This window comes from Ips typographus, linkage group LG1 (assembly GCF_016097725.1).
Source record: "Ips typographus isolate SLU linkage group LG1, UJ_Ityp_2.0, whole genome shotgun sequence".
Taxonomy (NCBI): domain Eukaryota; kingdom Metazoa; phylum Arthropoda; class Insecta; order Coleoptera; family Curculionidae; genus Ips; species Ips typographus.
In genome coordinates this window covers 20,667,133-20,686,539 of record NC_138422.1, presented here as the reverse complement: position 1 = coordinate 20,686,539, position 19,407 = coordinate 20,667,133, and the positions used below count along the sequence as shown (strand labels likewise).

The following is a 19,407-nucleotide window of genomic DNA, read 5'->3' as shown; positions in this document are numbered from 1 at the left end:
TCGTTTAGCCATTGATAAAGTTATAAATGTGCTAAAGTTGCGTAGCGCCAAAGGTAAAAATCTGAATCGCGAAATTGACGATCGACAGAAAGAATTGAGGAAGAAGCTTTTAAGTACACAGTGTTGATTTAAGTTTAAATCAACACTGTGTACTTAAAACTGCCGAAATGAGAAGTTTAAAAACGGTGATTAACAAGGTACACAACTTAATTGTGACAATTATTTTATTTTATTGCTATTTACCTTGCTGATTTAAGGAGAAACAAAAGTCGCAGAATTTGAACTTGAAAATAACGGATCTTGAGGTGGCTAATCAGGACTTAAACACTAAAAATGAAGAACTGCTGGAAACTATTGGTACTTTTAAAAATACTATTAATGAAAAAGACCTGAAAATCAACCAGTACGTGTTAGAGAGACAACGATGTAAACAACAGTTGGGTAAGTCAATTTTACATTTTTTAAAACTGTAAAAAGCAGTAATTAATTATAAATAAATGTTTTTTTTCAGCTCTGCACAACGAAAAAGCTACCCAAGAACTTGATGCCAAGCTTCGACGGCAGCGCGATCATCTCAACGCTGCCATGAAAGCCAAAGATCAAAAACTAAAGCTAGTAAAAGGAATTTTAGATAGCGAACTCCCACCCATTGAGTTAGATCACTTCGATATAAAACCAGAGAGCACGGTAAACACAGTTGCTTCGCATATGACAGCAACTCCCAAAAATGCGGCCCACATGTACCGAAGGAATATGCATGCAACGTCGGCACCGCGATCTAGAAGATCTCGATCGGCGGGTAAGTTTTTATAAACTTAAAATTGGTTTTTATAATAAATTACGAATGTCTATCTAAGAGTCGGTACTTTCACCGGCGAATAAATTTATTCTGAAAATAATTGCTATAGAAATGACCAAACCTAGCGTCTTCTAAATTTACGGTTTCTATAGAAACTATCTTTGGAATAAAATTATTCTCAGGTGAAAGTATCGGTCCTAAAGTGTCTGCAAATAGAGGCTTCCAAGCTTCTGGTATTTTTCGGAATAAGTAGTTTGATATTCCCACCAATACTGTTCTCGCGGAGTGAGTTTACCCGTGCGTCACGAAGTCTACGTCATTTATAATCATATGAATCAAATCAAGTTTTCGTCAACCAACCTGTTCATATTATAGAAAAGGGCGTGTCTAAAGCTTCGTCACTTTTAAAATTTTGCGTGTATTGTCAGTCAGAAAGTAGAGATCTTTGGCTGCAAATTTGCACTAAAATAACCTTATACCAAAGCAAATCAAATATCTTGGAAATAACCTTTTTTATTTATGAGAAGTCTCTTTTTGGATCATAGAATTCCGTCTAAATTTGAAACCTAATTTATTTTGAAGTAGAAGTCCATTGTCTCTCAGTGGAGGTGTAAGAATACAGGGTGCGGAATGACACACAGTCTTCTCCACTATTTTATATATAATCACCAATATGTAGTATTTCTTTAACTTTAAGCTCTTGATTTAGGTTCTGGATGGTTACATGTTTCTCTAAAATAAATACAACAAATTAAAAATTCAATAAGACATTCTGAAGGATGCGGTAGTATCTCGTATCTCATTTTCAGGTTGCAATCCACTTATTTTATTTTAACCCCGCTGGAAAACATTTTAGACGCTTATTTTATTTTTTCTATGGCTTTATTATTAATATGTTTGAAGAAATTTTTATGAAAAATCTATAATACAACCCAAAAATCTCAGTCTCTGGAAAAAATGAAATGTTAATAGATGTTTCTTACAAAAGTAGATATATTTTACTATTATTAACATACTATCGTTGTACATATCATATAATGTATTTCGAACATCTATTTTAATGCTTTCAGATAAATCAGTGGTCTTGGCCCGTCGATAACGTCTCGATTTACGTTTTCTAGGTGAGGAAATCATAAGATTAGTTGCTTGCTTTTTCCGAATCGAATAAACAGTTTTGCGGGAAATTTTCAAAGCAGCTGCAACCTTCTAGTATCAAAAAAAAAATACATCAGTCAGAATATGTAAGGTCTTAAAATTCTTATTTTCTTCCTGAACAGACGATAAAGGTCTCTAAAGGTCCTCCATTGGTTTTTTCCAATTCAAAATATTCACAAAGATTAAGAATTAACTGCTGGGCTTGTCTGTGGAGAATTTTTCCAGTCATTTTCTAAAAAAATACTGTAATAGTAAGTAATTCCGAATTTACGAAAAACCAAATGGCTAAATAAAAACCATAATAGACACTCCCACTTTTTTTTCAAAACAGGTTAGTAATTGTGCCAATTTTGGTTAGATCGTGACAGCCGCCATAAAAAAAATAAAGATATTAATAATATTATTATGAAATTACTTACAGAATGTTAAAAGCGTAGAAACAATAGCTCTTAAAAGAACTGTAGTGGTGTGGCAAATAAAAAACTTTATAAATGATTAACAACACAAAGAAACGGAAAAGAATTAATAGTAAACAAATCAAATAAATTTCGATGGTTTTCAAACTGACAAAGACTGAAATAGAAGCGATCAGTAAATGTTTTTTTTTTTGGAAGACATTCACTTAGATATTTACCCTTTCTGAAAGTGAACAATAGACAAGGATAAAGTCAATAATGCATGTCTACTTCTAAATCACAGGGAGATGACGCACGGGTAAACTCAGTCCGCGAGAACAGTATATCAGATGGTTTCTACTCAAAACCGTGAAATTTTGGTAAATTCCGTAAAATATTCGAATAATATTGTTATTTGTATATACCTAGGCGGTGAATTACTATTTTTTTGGCCGCGAGTACAACTCAAAATCTTGAGAACAAAAAAAATATTTCACGGCCGAGGTGTACACAATATTTTTCGTTCAAACGATATCCACTTACTGACTAACTGACTGGGTAATGTTTTTGGCTGGCCTCGGTTTGCCTTTGGTAGGAAACATGTTGCCGGTTGTCTCTTATCTTATTTCATTTTGAAATAAAAATTGCTACCAATTTTCAGGATCAAATATAAACTATTCTTTTATAATCATTGTTTTATTACTTTTGAGTCAAAGTGTTTTAAGTTTGCCTCTTAATCATTGGAAGATATCAATCCTTATTAACTTTAAATTGATGTTTTAAAACAAATATTTGGTGTGGTCTGAATTAAGGCAACATTCTTCAACAACCTGAATGACGAACAAAAGAAACTCCTGAAGGCGAACTATGTAAGGAATAGCAAGGAATATTCTTTGCTATCATAGAAAACCCTTCTCTATCGTAATATACAGGGTGTTCCAGTTTTAAATGTCAATAATCTTCTATTCGATAGTCCATCAAAAATAAGTTGACATGTTTTATGTCATTTTGCTGAAAAACCCTTCTTAAAACGGCCCATACATTATACAATTAGTTGTACAACAAGTTTTCCAACTCGGGTAGATTCGACCGTCGAAACGATAATTGCATAGTTTGTTGCTGTCGTCCAACAAGTCGTACGACCCGGTTGAATCGTACGGTAGTTTGGCTGGAGAAACATTTATCGTACGACGGCGTTTGATATTCGACAAATCGGACTGATAAAAAGGACATAAACTTAAAAAAGAACTTAAAACTCTCGCAAATATGGAGACTAATTTGGACTGAATTTATTGATCTCTATCGTGAGCAGGTGTGTTTGTGGGATGTGAAATCCAATGAATATGCCAATAAACATAAACTTTTTACTTCCTTTTCTTTTTCCTAACTTTTCTTTCATCATGAACTAAAGCGACTGCACTATTGCTCTGTGTGCTACAGAATTTTAAAAAATACTACAAATCTTCAAGACTGATTGATGCTCAGATCGTTTGTGTTTGTGGCCAAAATCACGTGCAACTTGTCGCATCAATTGTATGTTCAATCTATCGTACAACTTGTACAACTAATTATATAATGTATGGGCCGTTTAAGGAAGATACAGTCATCCAAAATTTAGTTAAAAAAAATCGTTTTTTTGCTATAACTGTCAGACCGTTGGAGCAATTTTCTTTCTTGTCTATTTCTATTTCCTACATCGTTACGGAGTTCGCCTCCTGATATTCAACGATCAAAGCCGATATCAGTCGATTGTCTCTTAACTTTGGTAAGAAATGTCTATCTCTCTCTAATTCACTTTGTCTTTTCAACTGTCTCTTCTTGTTAAATTGCTATTCTTTGGTCTAACAATCACGGTGACGTTTATTGTTACGTTTGCTGGTTGTGCTTTGTTGATGTGACGTTAAATAATAAACTGAGTCCTGTCAGAAACATTTTCAGTTTTTTCCTATACGCGAAAATGAAATACGCTAGGAAATAGGGCGACGATGATTCCTGTACTCCTTTCGAATTAAAAGATGTTACCGTACCAATAGCAGATATCACTGTGAGTGTTAATTTAGTTTTTCCTGCTATTGACACCGGCCGTAAAAGTGGATTTTACGGCCGCTAAACAGTACGTGAAGTACTAAGTAGTCACGTCCGTTTGAACAAAAAAGTTATTAGACACTTAAGTGGCAGGAAGACGTAATACGTAATACTTAAGATGACGTACGTATTTAAGGATTTTGTGTTTATGTTAAAATTTAAAATTACCTTTTTATTATACAACTCTGAAAAATAGTTTGGGCGTTTGTTTAAATAAAGATGCCCATAAACTACTTGGAGATTTATTAAAAATTAAAATCACGTAAGAGGTTCTCGATATCCCTAAAATAACATCAAACATCACATCTTTCTAAATGTAGTCATCTTGCAAGTGACACATGACGTATGGAAGTATAAAAATGCCATTGCTAATATTAAAAACGGTTTCAGGGCGTTATGATAATGACCGCCTATAATGCCCTCAGGTTGTTCTGAACACTATAACCTACACCATTTCCAAGATATTATGTATTCATAAAGTATAAGTAAAACATAAAACCACAAAAACAACAGTTCGGCCTACTCTGACAAAGTGATTGACCCAATCACCTACATAACTAGTTTGCAGCCTAACATAAACATTCTTAAACATAAATATCCAGATACAATGACATAGCATTTCCATAAGTTATTCATAAATGAGATCAGTCTTAATAATGTGAAAACAGAACATAAAGGTTTTACATAATACATAACTTATCATTAGGCTGCTCATCGTCAAATGATAACAATGTGTATCACTAAAATGCTAATAAGCAATATGCAATATCACAAATAATCAAAAGAAGCATGAATAATAAACAATAAGCTGTTCTACAAAACTATCAATTTGAATTATCAAATTCGGAATTAAAGTCACTGTAAGGTCGCAAGTTGGACGGATCTAAAATAAAAATACTATGATATGATCTACAAATATCATTCAATCAAGAAGTAGGTTCACTCATTGCTGGTACACTTTGAGTGTAAATCTTTTGTCTCTGTAGCTAGTTTTAAAGCTAGAAAATGTACATATCAACATAAATCATAGCTTGGTAATTAACAACATTTTTACTAAGATTACTGACTGATAGTGATTTTCCTGTCTGAGATAGTTTTCTGTGGAAATTTATAGTTACTGGTCTATTTGTATTCAAAACCAATAGTTTCCATCATATTTGCAAGGCAGAAATGGCACTGAAAGTTTTTAAATGTTCTCTAACTCCAATAATTTTTTTTGCAAAATTTCTATTCCTACATAATATATCGGTTTTAGCATACATTAATTTGATCTCTCATTGTGTTCTTCATGACTCATTTGAGTTTTTCCGCGGAAAAGTAACTTTACCTCACTCTTTTTATTTTGCAAAAAAAAAAAATTTTTACAAACAAATAACTGTATATTTGATTTCTCAATTAAGAATACACTTTTAATCATCTTTGCAAACAGACGCTTTCATTTTAGTAATTTTACTCATTTTCGTTCAATTTAATGAAAAATGATACTCATAGGAAAAATGTTGTACCTAACACATGCGGAAAGCGTCTTTCCCGCCTTGTAACTATTTCCGTGCTCGTTGCAGCACATTTAGAATAAGCATTTGAGCTTGCTCATTGTAGCGCGCCGTTTTTATAACTTTGATATTTATTTAAATGAAAGTGACAGCAAATGACAAGGTTTTTAATTAGACAAGATGACAAAATCAACAACGTGCCTTTTTGCTAAAATTGTTCATTTCACATGTTTGATATTCGAGAAACAAAGATGTAACAGGATGACGTTATTCTCAAAAGGTAAAATTTCAACTATAGGTCTTAGATTTCGATTAATTCTTTCAATCTGACTATTTGCTCGTGGCATCCCGGCCGCACCAAGAATGAGTTGAATATTAATATTTTCCAAAAAATACTCTAAATACCTCGGATCTAAAATTCGATCCGCGATCAGCAATCATTCGACTTGAGCGACTGTAACTATTGAATTAAGAAGTCCAATGAATAATGATTGATAGCCTCTTTAGCGTTTGTCGTACGCCATTACACATGTTGGTGTTTCTTAGTACTAAATTAGTTTAGCTTAATTCTATTTGAACGTCGTGCATAAATCCACCTTTAGGCAAGTAAATCATAACACACTAGTGTGTTGTAATCCATACCTGACTATGCTCACTAGTGAGTTATGAATTATAACTTACGTTCATATTTAAAGTAGTATTCTATTTATTTATTACTTTTACAAGCGGAATTCACATTGATATTGAAATTAAAGGAAAACACTAACGATTTACTCGAATTTGAAGTTATTGTCAAATTTGTTGGTTTATTGGAACCAGACATGCCGACGCATTAGAACCTTGTATTTTTTCTACAATTTGTATTTTGTTATGCACCGATTCTCCTTTTGCTTTGCCTTTTCCTTTGAAGTATCCTTTTGCTACGGTCGAGGACTCCCATCCTCTGTGACGTTTCAAAGTAGTCATGTTAGCCCCTGCATTGGACAAAAGAGTCGCCGAAAACCTTCTCAGGCAGTGACCGATGTAGAACGCTGGGTCCTCCAATGCATTGCAATTTTTGAAGGTATCTTCGACAACGTATTTATTTCTACACACTTTCTGGTACACCTCCCATTTTTGTAAAAAAAAACAAAGCGGCTGGAACTATTATTCTTTGGTTTCAAAGACATGTATTTTTTACACAAATTTATCGGATTGACCAGAAATACTTCTTAAAGTATGGTGAAACTTCTCAATTTCTTCGTTCGATCTTGGGACGTTTCTGGCAAAATCTGCATCATTGCTTCTTCCGCTTTCTTAAGGAGCAGGAACGTAATTTTCATTGGTTTCCTCCATTTTCTATACATTTTTTTCTTCAAAAAAGTGTCAAAATTGATTTGAACATTTGCTAACCAACACACAAACAAACAACTTTGACCAAATTGTAAAAAAAATAACTGTAAAGTTATTTCTGACATTTATAGGGTACTGAGATGCAAGTAGCTTTGATTTGATTCCAAAGCTTACTAATTATTATCTCATAAAAAAACGATTTCTTTCACTTGTTGGATAAAACATTGTATGCCACTTGTGTGTTATGTTTCCTAAGTTTAATTTATACAAAATATTCTGACACAGAAAGCGTTGCTCAAGTGCAATGTTTTGATATTTGATATGTGAATCTTCGCTATCCGAAAACTGACAAGTACATTTTTGTACGTATACTTTCAAACTTTTAGGTGAAGTGTGGCTGGAACACAACGTTATCAAACCATGCCCGCTTGGTACCGTGATGCAACCTACGATGAAAAAAAGGAAATCGGTTTCAAAATTGGATAAAGCGAGCGACATTACCAATCCCAAACAGAGCAAATATTGCCTTGTAGCACAAGAACCGGACACTGAGGGCGAAATGGAGACTAAATTGTACAAAGCCGATATAGTGCCTACTTGTGGAGGTGGCGCTCAAGTCATATTTAATGACGTCGAAAGATTGAAACAGCAGTCTCCAACTAGAGATTCTTAACTTTGTCTACTTTTTCCAGTCCGTAAGTTATACGATTTTATTTAGTTTTTATTTTAAATACTGGCCAATATTATTGTACTTAAAATATAGCGTCTTTTAAATTAGACTACTTATGTTCCAGTTATTATTAAAACTGCAGTATCTAGTTTAACAGAAACGCATCAGAAATACTTTGGTAATGTCATAGATTTGTGTTCAAAATTACGTTCAGGAAATTAAACTGACTAGTCTTTTAACAGAATCTCTCAACACAAACTTTGAGTAAGTAAATATCAAATTTTGTTTGGATGAAAATTGCGTAACTCTGGCTCACTGAAATTATAATAATTATAATTTAAAAAATGTAATTGTCTTTTTGTCAGAATAATTGCCAGCGCGAGTTATACTCTTTAAAGATTACACGCATTTAGTCTATTCTCCAAATTTCGAATTTGTTGTGTCAGATCAGAATTGAATAATTAAATCTTGTGAGCAAAGTCTAAAAACTACTTTAGTCATTAGGCCGCTTTGTTTTTTTATATTACTTTGTGTAACTTTTAACATGTTTTAAGGTTTTTGAAGTTAAAATATTAGCTTCAGTTATTAGAAGAGTTTTTTTTTATCAAACCTCACTTAATCCCAGAAGTGTAATCCATAATTTCAAAAAAGTTTAGTTTTACAATCAGTGTTGCATAACAAAAGTGTTAATCCAAGCTGAGATGCACGTGAACGTAATTGATCAGCTTTTTAGCGTTAATTTACTATTTAGGTTTATTTCCTCGGTGTAACCACAACATACCGCGGTAACAGAAACGCTAACCGGAAATTACTATAAAAATCAGCTTTTAGGTATAATTTTATCCACTGTTTGTGAAATTTGGGCATTCGGGGTCAATCTGTGCCAAATTGTATTCTTTCGTCTCAAAACCGGAAAAGATCGATTCCGGTGTTGTTCTAGTCTGCATAATTGTTACTTTTGAGCCATTCTACGTCTGTTGGGACCACATTGGACGCTGAATTTGGCTCGTTCGTGGTCAATCAGTGCCAAATTGTATTCTTTCGTCTCAAAACCGGCAAAGATCGATTCCGGTGTTGTTCTAGTCTGCATAATTGTTACTTTTGAGCCATTGTGCGTCGGTTGGGACTACATTGGACGCTGAATTTGGCTCGTTCGTGGTCAATCAGTGCCAAATTGTATTCTTTCGTCTCAAAACCGGCAAAGATCGATTCCGGTGTTGTTCTAGTTTGCATAATTGTTACTTTTGAGCAATTCTACGTCTGTTGGGACCATATTGGACGCTGAAATTGGCTCGTTCGTGATCAATCTGTGCCAAATTGTATTCTTTCATCTCAAAACCGGCAAAGATCGATTCCGGTGTTGTTCTAGTCTGCATAATTGTTACTTTTGAGCCATTGTGCGTCTGTTGGGACTACATTGGACGCTGAATTTGGCTCGTTCGTGGTCAATCAGTGCCAAATTGTATTCTTTCGTCTCAAAACCGGCAAATATCGATTCCGGTGTTGTTCTAGTCTGCATAATTGTTACTTTTGAGCCATTGTGCGTCTGTTGGGACTACATTGGGCGCTGAATTTGGCTCGTTCGTGATCAATCTGTGCCAAATTGTATTCTTTCGTCTCAAAACCGGTAATGATCGATTCCGGTGTTGTTCTAGTCTGCATAATTGTTACTTTTGAGCCATTGTGCGTCAGTTGGGATCACATTGGACGCTGAATTTGACTCGTTTGTGGTCAATCTGTGCCAATTTGTATTCTTTCTTCTCAAAACCGGTAATGATCGATTCCGGTGTTGTTCTAGTTTGCATAATTGTTACTTTTGAGCCATTCTACGTTTGTTGGGACTACATTGGACGCTTAATTTGGCTCGGTCGTGGTTAATCTGTGTTAAATTGTATTCTTTCTTTCGAATACAATTTGGCACAGATTGGCCACGAAATCGGGGATATGCTGGTCGTTGAATAGGGACACAAGAAAGTCCAAGCACTGTGCACGTGGAGGTGTTGTAGTAAGCAAAGTCTTTATTACTTATTTTCTTAGTTACTTTTTAATGCACAATCCCGCAAGTATAACAGAACTCGATAGATGTATTTCAAAAACAATAAACAAAACATGAGGCTTTTCCGCTTTTGTCAAAAGTTGTGACAAAACAACAATCAGCTGATGTAACTAGTAGTTACCCTGATCTAACCGTTACGGTCTCAAACAGCACAAGACAGAAATGCATGGAAGCGGATGAAAGAGGTCTACGTTCAGGAGTGGACAAAGGAGTACTGAAGAGGAAGAACCGTTACGTCATAAACCTTTACTTACTACTTGCTGTAGGAGGAAATGGACCTAATGTCATAAAATGTTAACCAAATTCTAATGTGGCGGCTAATTCGAACTTTTACTATTGAGCGTAGTATTTCATGTGGTATAAATTGTCGTCGTCTGCTGCGTATGGAGCCAGATTTGTTATGGGATGTGTAGAAAGGTTTGCAGTATGTAGGATATCAAGTTGGGGGGAGATCCCTGCAAGTTTTTTGGGGAAGGAAAAAAGAAATAAAAGGTCGTTTTCAAAGCGGATATTCGGAAAATTCGATTTTGTGTAGAATACTAGTTTAAAAAGTAACAAAGGTTTACTTTTGCAGATATGTATATTTTTCTACAATGTAATTAATCATAAATTTGCATCTGATAAGTACATTTCTAAAGTTTGTCATTATGTGAAGTATATCACTACATATGTGCGGTGAACTTGTTATGTTTTCTCCTATCCTTGGTAATGAGAGGTTTTATACTTTTTAAGCATTCAAATTCGTTATCCAAAATTACAGGTATCATCAAAGTAGGCCTTCCTTTATAAATATTTTCTGGTGGATTAACTGTCTTAAATTTTGCTGAAGTTACATTCTTCATTTTACACTTCTGGGAGTGACGAAATTCTTTTGCTTCCTCAATTTTCTGGCGAATCATTTCCAAATGTTTTTCCCGCTTACTGTAGTCGCCCATCAGGTGGTCCAAGTTCGTTTCTAATACCTAAAATTGGTAGTTGTAAACTAACATTTAAAGCTGGAAAAATTATCCTGAAACCTTTGCATCAGTTAAACCTGTTTCCATATCTCTCAGTAAAGTAGGTTGCGTTAATAAACCAGATTCCTCCCTTATTTTACTAATGTTGTGACGATATGAATCCCTCTGCTGCTTAGTGTGATTCAAGTTGCCGCGAATGTCTGAGAAACTATAATCCACGTGACCCCGTTCCTGGACTAGATCGGTATAATCGTTTTCCAAGGCTGCTGTTTTTTCTCTGAGATGTGCTAACGTCTATAAATAGAGTGGATATTATGTATTTAAAAGTTACTAAATGATTCTAACGGATGGGCCACTAAAAAAACTGTTGGTGTTGCGGGGGGCTGTTTAGCCCAGACGAACGCAGAGGCCTCAAATGGACCTGTCGCGTCGTTACAGCAGTCTCGGTGATTTAATGAATCTAACGATGCTGGTCGGATGCAACTCTCTTAGTTCGATGGGCTCGTGTTTAACACTTAAAATGGTATATTTTAAAGCAGAAAAAAAAATGATATAGATTGATTGACAGAATGTGACTTTTTAAATATTGTTCTGTCATCGCCAAATGGCTATTATTGACTAAGGGATGGTACCATGTGACAAAATTGATATTCGTTCCTTCATGTTCAATGAATGCAACAGGAAACTTTTGTGTTCCGATAACAAAACGAGAATCTAAAAAGAGCCAAAGATACAAAGTATTAAAACGAAATATCAATTGAATAAATTTCAACCTATAAAATCATCAAGAGTCCTGATAATGATCAAAAGTATCAGTGTATGGTGTTTGTTTTGGTGATGCGGGGGGCTATTTAGCCCGTGCATAGGTCTCAGATGGACCCGTCGCGTCCCGCTAGCCGGAGCTACAGCAGTCCCGTTGATTCAAAGGATCTAACAATGCTGGTCGGATGCAGCTCCCTCAGTTCCCTGTAACACAGCGTTGGCTGTCCCAGGTAGGTGTGACGAAGGCGAGAAAAGGCGGGGCAGTCACTAAGTACATGCCCCGGTGTTTCTTCGCCCTTCAAGCAGCCTCTGCAGGCCGGGTCTTCGTAAATTCTCAGTCTGCGCATATGCCGCGCCAGGTGACAGTAACCCGTCATTAGACCAGTCACCGTTCGTAGTTTACCTCTGTTTAGGTTTAGCAGAAGTTTAGTTCGTTTGGGGCACGGACCAGATATTAGGTCCTTTGCCTGTGCGGGGAGTAGTTATCCAGCGTTGCTGGAAGAGTTTTCCAGCCATGCCTTCTATTGAGCGGACCGCCGTGCTATAGGAGATCCCCACCCTAGGTTCAGGTCCTGATAGCGGTTCCCTAGTTCGAAGGCCGGCAAGTCTGTCAGCCTCCATGTTGCCGGAGATACCCGTGGGTCCCTGCTCCCACGCGATGTATACCCCGCCGCCCCGAGACAGGGCCTCCAAGGTACTTTTACACTCCATTACCAGCTTGGACCGCACCTCATCGGCCTCAATGGCCCTGATGGCAGCCTTACTGTCGGAGCAGTTGACTGTTCTACCACCCCTTTTCGGATCGGATAGGAGAACCAGCCCGCAGACAAGGATGGCATATACTTCGGCCTGAAAGACTGTAGTGTAACTACCGAGCGCGATACTTTGTGACAAGCGTCTGGATGCCGGCCCCCGCGCGTCCTGCTACCAACGATCCAATTCCGGTCCGTAATCGGCCTCCTACTCCTCTCTATCAGGAACTATAACTTTGAAGAGATTTGAGGGCACGAACTTGGAGATCTGATGATCGCCTGGCATCAGGAGGAGCGGACACTGGTCTGTGGCCCAGCCCCATATCCTGCCGTGCCCAAATGAGCAGGCTTGTAGTTGGCCGCCCACGTGCAGCCTGTAAGCTGCGCGCGTGGCCTTACTCGCACGCACAGTTCGAGTGGCATGAGGTTTAACATCACCTCCAGGGCCCTAGAAGGAGTGTTCCTCATTGCCGCCGTCACCGCCAGGCACGCCGCTCTTTGGACTTTGTCCAGTTGCGCGGTTGCTGAACTTTGCTCTACACAGGGCCACCACATTATGGCCCCGTAGGTAATTAGAGGCCTGACTGTGGTGCAGTAGAGCCAGTAGAGCACCCTGGGATTTAGACCCCAGGTGCCACCAACAGTCCTCTTACAGGCCCATAGTATATTCATGGCCCTCTTGTCCCTGGAAGCAAGATGATCGCGCCATGATAGTTTGGGGTATCTAGGCAAAGACATTAATATCTAGGTGTATACCTAGATATTTCACCGTGAGGTGGTATTCGAGATTCGTCCCGAAGTATCAGTGTAATGGCCATTAAAAGCAAACGCCACACGCTAAATAGTTTCCATTTTTTATTTATTAATATTCGAACAACGTTCGCTAGTAATTTAAAGCCCCATTCATCAAGTATAATTTTTCTCGAGCTCGTAAAACTAGCAGACCGTATAAATGCACAGTATCTTTCACTCGTACTGCCAGATATTTGCCATTCTATAATTTTTCTTAGTATCCATAAAATTGGATAAACCGTGACTTAATTCGAAAACTGTTAGAACAAGTCTAATAACATAAGTGGTCGCATCGATAACCAACACGAAAAAAACTCGACTGGACATGGATCTGGTGAGCGCAAAGGGAGTTTTCTAACAAAACGTGGCGTTGCATAGAAAACGAGCTCTATAAATCGTTTTGCTCGTGTTCGATCGGGATGCAGATATATTGATGGGAGTGATTAAGAGTGTAACGTGACTTAAGTGGAACTGAGGGGTGGTGGACCAGAAAAATTAAATAAAATCTACGATGGACAGACGATGTCGAAGGAATCGCTAGCAACTGGCTACAAGAAGCTCAGAACCGACACAACTGGAATCATTTAGGGGAGAAGTTCTAAAGCTGGTCATTCACAATACTGCGGCGTCGTACGACAGGATTGTACAACGGCGTTAAACGATTTGATTGAATGTTGGACGAGAATACTTACGAAAAATTATAGAAAACTGCTCTCCACTCTCTCAAAAACTTCAAAGTCTAAGGATTTTAACAAGACACAACACGCAATCAAAATTTAAAAATAGTAATGAAAAGTAATCCAGTTTTAAATGTCAATAATCCACTATCCGATAGTCCTTAAAAAAATATTTTGACATGCATTGTCATTTTGCTGATAAACGTTTCATAAGGAAGATACAGACAGACAGTCCTCCAAAATTTAGTTTAAATAATTGTTTTTTTGCTGTAACTGTCTAAATTTGATTTAAATTGCTTCAACGGTCGCAGAATTATAACAAAAGCTGAACTTTGGAGGGCTGTATCTTCCTGGCAATGAGTTCTTTTAAAAAATGACAACATGCATTTCTACTTCTTTTTTGGTTGAATGTATGTATTTTGTATTGTATGTAGGTCAGGTCTACATTAAGTATTAGTAATAAATTGAGTTAAAAGCGTTCAATTAAAATAACTACCCACTAAAAACTGAATTAGTAACTTTTTTCGCCTGTATTAAACAATATAGTTAATTTTTTGCAGTAAAAACTTAATTTGATAAAAAATGCATTTAACACAAATTGAGATCATTTTGAACATTCTCATCATATGACAATCATTTTCGAGATTTCCGTAACAACAAACTTATCTTGGACACACCTACCTGGGTCGTACTGCTACATTTAGTCCTCAATCTAGTCAATTCCTCATCCTTTTCCTCAATTTTATCAGCATAACTTTGGTTTATTATCTTTAGTTGTTCATAATCAGCTAGCAATAATCCAGGAGCGACTTCGTTTATGTCATTAATCGCATCCAGTTTTTCTTGAACCATCTCCTTCAGTTTGATGTAAGTCAGTCTCATGAAACTAACCTGTTCCATTTCAGCATTCTGACGTTTAATTAATCGGTTTACCAACTAAAAATTCCTGATTAAAGCAATTTTGCTTTGATTTTTGATAAATTGGAGTGTACTTTATCTGAAATAGGAGTCCCAGTTTTACGATAAATCAATCCATAACCAATTTCAGCTTCTCTGTTTTGCATTTTTGTAAACATGTTATTAAGCTCCCGAAATCTATCATCACGCGTCTGTTTTGCCTCTCTGATTTCTTCATTTATTCTGGCCCTTTCATTTGTATTGAGTTCCATCAGTTCACCATACGCGTCTAGTTTTTTGTTGTATTTAATCTGCTGATCGTAAGACCATTCTAACTCTTTAGTGACATAATCCATCTAGATTTCATATTGTTAAGTACTTAAGAAATATACCACAAACCCTACAAATGCACCTTTTTGCGTTTAAAATACATTGCAAGTTTTTTCTGTAAAATTAAATTTCTTATTTTTCTCTCGGCTATTTCCGCCATGGCTTTGTCGTGTCGTTCATAATAAGGTTCACGATTCAATCTAGAGAGTTCTTGTTCTTCAATCACAATCGACTGTTCTTCTTCTTCTACGACATCTACAAAAACATCGCTATTAGTCAAGTCAGTTAATGCAAGTGCAAATAAAATAGGATACCATCTAAGACAATCATAGGACCACCAATACCCATATCAAACCCAATGAGATCGTCGTCCTCTTCATTTCCGGCTTGAATTCTAGGCCCCATTTCTACATAACTAATGGACTGTCGTGTTCTTGACATTTTTCTGCTTGACGAAACTGAGGTACGACCTGTATGAACAGCATAAAGGGAGATTTTATAAAAATTTATGGTTAATCGAAATTCGCTCGTTTTTTCCATTTTGTGTGCGGTAACTTACCTGTCTGTGCGCCTAAGCTGTCCGTTTGGTCCAAACCTATCAAAATCTTAATGTGAATATCTCTGAATGTAAAGAAACTAGAAAAATGCAATTTGATGCAAGTGTTACAAGTAGAGGGAACCAGAGCTACCATATTTTAATGAAAAGAAGTAGTTCATCTTCACACAGTGGAGTTGTAGTGTAAGTACAAGCAAAAAACGTCAAAAGTCAATCTCCACAAAATCTTTTTAATAGCTAAAATCTGCCCAGCATGTTTCGAGTGTATAAACGACTCATCCTCAGGGGCTAAAATTCACGGATCTGTCACATGTCCGCTAGCTGTCATAATCGCACCTGGGTTACGCTGTCCCCCCATTCGAGGGACAGCCAGCGGACATGTGGCAGACCCATGAATTTTAGCCCCTGAGGATGTCGTTTATACACTCGGAACATGTTGGGAAGCTTTTAGCTACTAAATGAAGATTTTGTGGCGATTAACTTTGTGTTTTTGCTTCTACTTACCATATTTTAGTGGAGAGAGAAGAGGAACATTTTGGGCTAAATAAAACTATGATTTCCTTTCAAACTTATGTCGTACATTCTAAAACACTCTTGGAATTGATGTACATTCAGTAGTAATGATCCACTGCTGAAGATCATGGAAGGGAAGAATCTAAAATGGCTTACAAAAGTGTTCAATGTGATCTATGATACGGGCGTCATACCCACAGGGTGTTACCCTCTCCAAAAAGCCTAATGGTAGCAAATGTAGCGAGTTTCGAACAGTAAACTTGATGAGCCATTTACTAAAGATAATTCACAGTAGAATATTTAAACTATGTCAGAAATAGATAGAATCTGAGACTCAGTTCGGCTTTAGAAGTGCTGTAGATACTAGAGAGGCTCTATTTTCAATCCAGGTGCTCTTTCAGTGGTGCAGGGACGTCAAATGCGGTGTATACGCATGTTTCATAGATTATAGAAAGGTGTTTGATCAAGTGCTGCACACGCAAATGAAGGACGTTTTGCAAAAAGCTGGCATCGATGTGAAGGATGTCAAAATCATTAGAAATCTTTACTGGAATCAGATGGCTTGTGTCAGAGTAGACAGAGAGACAGCAGAGGAGATACAAAGATTAACTTTCAATCGGTACTCGGAATACATCTTCAGAGAAGCCCTGCAAGGTATTGAAGCTGGAATCCTGCTAAACGGCGAACGATTGAATAACAAAGTATGCAGATGATACCGTTATATTTGCAGACAACATTACAACTCCTAATGAACAGTGTTAAATCAAACACCAACAAAATAAAGTACATGATAATCAGTAAAAACCAAAACACCCGTGGTATTATATTGGTAGACTTTTAGAAAAAGTCAACAAATACATATACTTGGGCACGAACATAAATGAGAATTGGGACCACTCGTGAAGATCGGAACACGTATTGAAATACCCAGAATAGCATTTGTCAGGATGAAAAAAGTCTTTACTAGCCATGACTTACAGCTGTACACGAAAATTCGCTTATTGCAATGCTACGTGTTATAGAGTCTAAACGTGGACGCTTACGGAGGCCTCCTCCAAAAAAAACTTGAGGCATTTGAAATGTGGCTGTACTGAAGAATCCAACAGCCAACTGCACCATGCGCAGAGAGAACCCAATACGGATAAGGATGGAAAAGGAAAAAGAAGTCCTGAATACAGTTAATAAGACTCAAAAGCTACAATATTTGGGACATGAAATGGGTAATGAGAGCCGATATGTCTTTTTGCAGAGGATCCTATAAGGCAAGGTATATGGAGCTAAAGGAGTCAGCTATTCCGCGCTGCTACTCGTATACAGAACGGTTAGACATTCTAAGAAGAAGGATATCATCTAGTGAAGCTAGATGTGTTTTAAATACAGTTACCCCAAAGAACAATCTTGAGGTATGTCAAATATGGTAATCTTGGCGGCCATTTTCTGAGACCTCTTTTCCCAATGCACTGTCTAGAAACGTATCATTTAAAAATTGTTTTACACGATGTACAAGGTGGCTCCCCATCTTGCTGAAAATGTATTAATGCCTGGTTTATACAGCAAATTAAATTAAGGCTTTAGGTATACCAAAAACAAAACGGTAAAGAAACACCAAAAGAATTACATAAACTCATACAATTATATTTTGAAAGAAATTACTTCTAAAATGGAAGCAACCAACAAGCAAATGCAGCGGAGGAAAAATCCAAATAATACAAATTATAAAAATATAGTTTTTGAAAAATATACGAACCTTTTCCTTGCAGCTTAGCTTCGCTTTCCATTGACTTTCTAGTACTTAATTTACTTCCTAGTTTGCTTTTCCGAACCTCCGATGTTCTACAAAAATGGATGATTTAGCATGCCATATCTCAGATTAAGACTTCTACCTTGCTGTTAATGTATTTGCTACCGATCCGCGTTCCAGAGGTTCTGAAAAATAACAACATGGCTCTTACATTCTTACACCATGTGTGTCAAAGCAGTACTGTTTATTGGAACTTCTTCAGAAGCCTGGTTCACTCCAGAAATGTCTACTTTGCTTGGTGATACATTTTCGGACTCCTCAGTCATGCCCAAAATCTACAAAATTATGCATATCAACTAGAGTAATTTTATTTTAAAATTTTTAACCACCGCTTTCGGTTCGTTCTCATCATCCGGTTTGGATTCGTCGAAAAAAGCTCCCTCCACAGTATCGTGATCTGGTGTAGCAGCAGGCGCATTTTCATCTTCCTCCTGAACTTTCTCATCAGTTTCTGTCTTATCGCCAGAATCATTAAAGTTATTTTCGTCAGTTTGCAATTTCGATTCACTCTAACAAATTACATTTTGATTTTTAAAGCTAGAAGTTATTGAGCAATTTGTAACCTTTTTCTCTAAGGTTTCTTCTTCCTGTGCCTGCTGCTGGTCTTCTGGCAAGGTAATAGGGACGTCTTCTTTCGATTCTTCGGGTTCACTCATCGTATACACTTAAAAATACTCTAATATATGAGAAAAAAATATTTCCTATAGTTTTGACAAAGCTGTCATGTGATTATGTGAGTATTTATTACTTGCTAGTGTTTTTTATTTACTGTACTGATTGTACCGGAACTTACTTTTAAGGGGCAAACCGCCCGTCAAATCGCGTTTTTAAGTTATTATATTAGCTGACCGATGAGGATAACTGTACTTGTTGCATTTAATGAAATTGTTCGCAATTTGATCGAATGTGTCCTGGTTTTTAGAAAATCGTACGATTTGACTGCAGTCAAACTGGCCTGTCTGCTGCAGTACAATCTTATTAATTGTTATAAGATATGCCGCAGTATCTTTAATTTTTGACGTAAAGCAATCCAACGTCGCTCTCAGAGCAAGAAAACGGTACTTTTCACTATCAATACATAAATAACTATTATAGATTTACTGTACATAAGGTCCCCTTTCACATGTGTCATTTGACAAACATTCCATAATGTTGGCGTATAAGACCGATTTTAATAACAAAGTGAAAATTAAAGTTAGCCAATATCCCAAGCTGGAGGAGATTAAAGCAAGCCAGATAAATCAAGATCACTTCGAAGCGAAATTCGATGACATAAAAACTCAAATCAACGACCAGTTAGATTGTGTTTATTAATGAAATAAGAAGCGAAATGGAAAACTTGGAAGGAAAAGTGACCCATACCATTGAGGAATTTACTGGAAGAAT

The 19,407-nt window shown here is 36.7% G+C and overlaps 2 protein-coding genes and 1 long non-coding RNA gene across 4 annotated transcripts; 1 reads left to right on the top strand and 2 right to left on the bottom strand.

Moving 5' to 3' along the window:
• Nucleotides 1-44: 44 nt before the first annotated feature.
• On the top strand, nt 45-8,520 carry LOC145724244 (uncharacterized). The gene is made up of 4 exons (XM_081972412.1): nt 45-197; nt 258-441; nt 512-799; nt 7,646-8,520. Exons 1-4 carry the CDS (start codon nt 168-170, stop codon nt 7,930-7,932), a joined length of 789 nt encoding a protein of 262 aa, XP_081828538.1. The 5' UTR covers nt 45-167; the 3' UTR covers nt 7,933-8,520.
• Nucleotides 1,773-2,865, bottom strand: LOC145724308 (uncharacterized). Its single transcript, XR_014176978.1, has 2 exons — nt 2,374-2,865; nt 1,773-2,186 (listed from the first exon to the last, which is right to left on the bottom strand). It is a non-coding gene; the product is annotated as an uncharacterized LOC145724308 (long non-coding RNA).
• Nucleotides 8,521-10,546: 2,026 nt separating the features above from the next.
• LOC145724232 (uncharacterized) lies at nt 10,547-18,768 on the bottom strand. 2 transcript variants are annotated; one of them, XM_081972390.1, is made up of 12 exons: nt 18,585-18,762; nt 18,351-18,530; nt 18,203-18,296; nt 18,104-18,146; nt 17,968-18,053; nt 15,711-15,746; nt 15,466-15,621; nt 15,234-15,406; nt 14,917-15,177; nt 14,606-14,860; nt 11,002-11,235; nt 10,547-10,947 (listed from the first exon to the last, which is right to left on the bottom strand). In XM_081972390.1, the coding sequence occupies exons 1-12, from the start codon at nt 18,675-18,677 to the stop codon at nt 10,648-10,650; spliced, it is 1,911 nt and encodes a 636-aa protein (XP_081828516.1). In that variant the 5' UTR covers nt 18,678-18,762; the 3' UTR covers nt 10,547-10,647. The 2 variants fall into 2 exon arrangements, with proteins under 2 accessions (XP_081828516.1, XP_081828524.1); XM_081972398.1 differs by having other exon boundaries at nt 10,783-10,940; nt 18,585-18,768.
• Nucleotides 18,769-19,407: the final 639 nt, after the last annotated feature.

Bases quoted from the DNA above. Each gene is read 5' to 3' on its own strand.
- LOC145724244 (XM_081972412.1), top strand. From the start codon at position 168: ATGAGAAGTTTAAAAACGGTGATTAACAAG. The intron at 198-257 runs GTACACAACTTA...TGCTGATTTAAG, and splicing joins TAAAAACGGTGATTAACAAG to GAGAAACAAAAGTCGCAGAA. The intron at 800-7,645 runs GTAAGTTTTTAT...TCAAACTTTTAG, and splicing joins TAGAAGATCTCGATCGGCGG to GTGAAGTGTGGCTGGAACAC.
- LOC145724232 (XM_081972390.1), bottom strand. From the start codon at position 18,677: ATGAGTGAACCCGAAGAATCGAAAGAAGACGTCCCTATTACCTTGCCA. The intron at 18,147-18,202 runs GTACTGCTTTGA...GTTATTTTTCAG, and splicing joins TGAAGAAGTTCCAATAAACA to AACCTCTGGAACGCGGATCG. The intron at 10,948-11,001 runs GTTTCAGGATAA...TACCAATTTTAG, and splicing joins CAGGTTTAACTGATGCAAAG to GTATTAGAAACGAACTTGGA.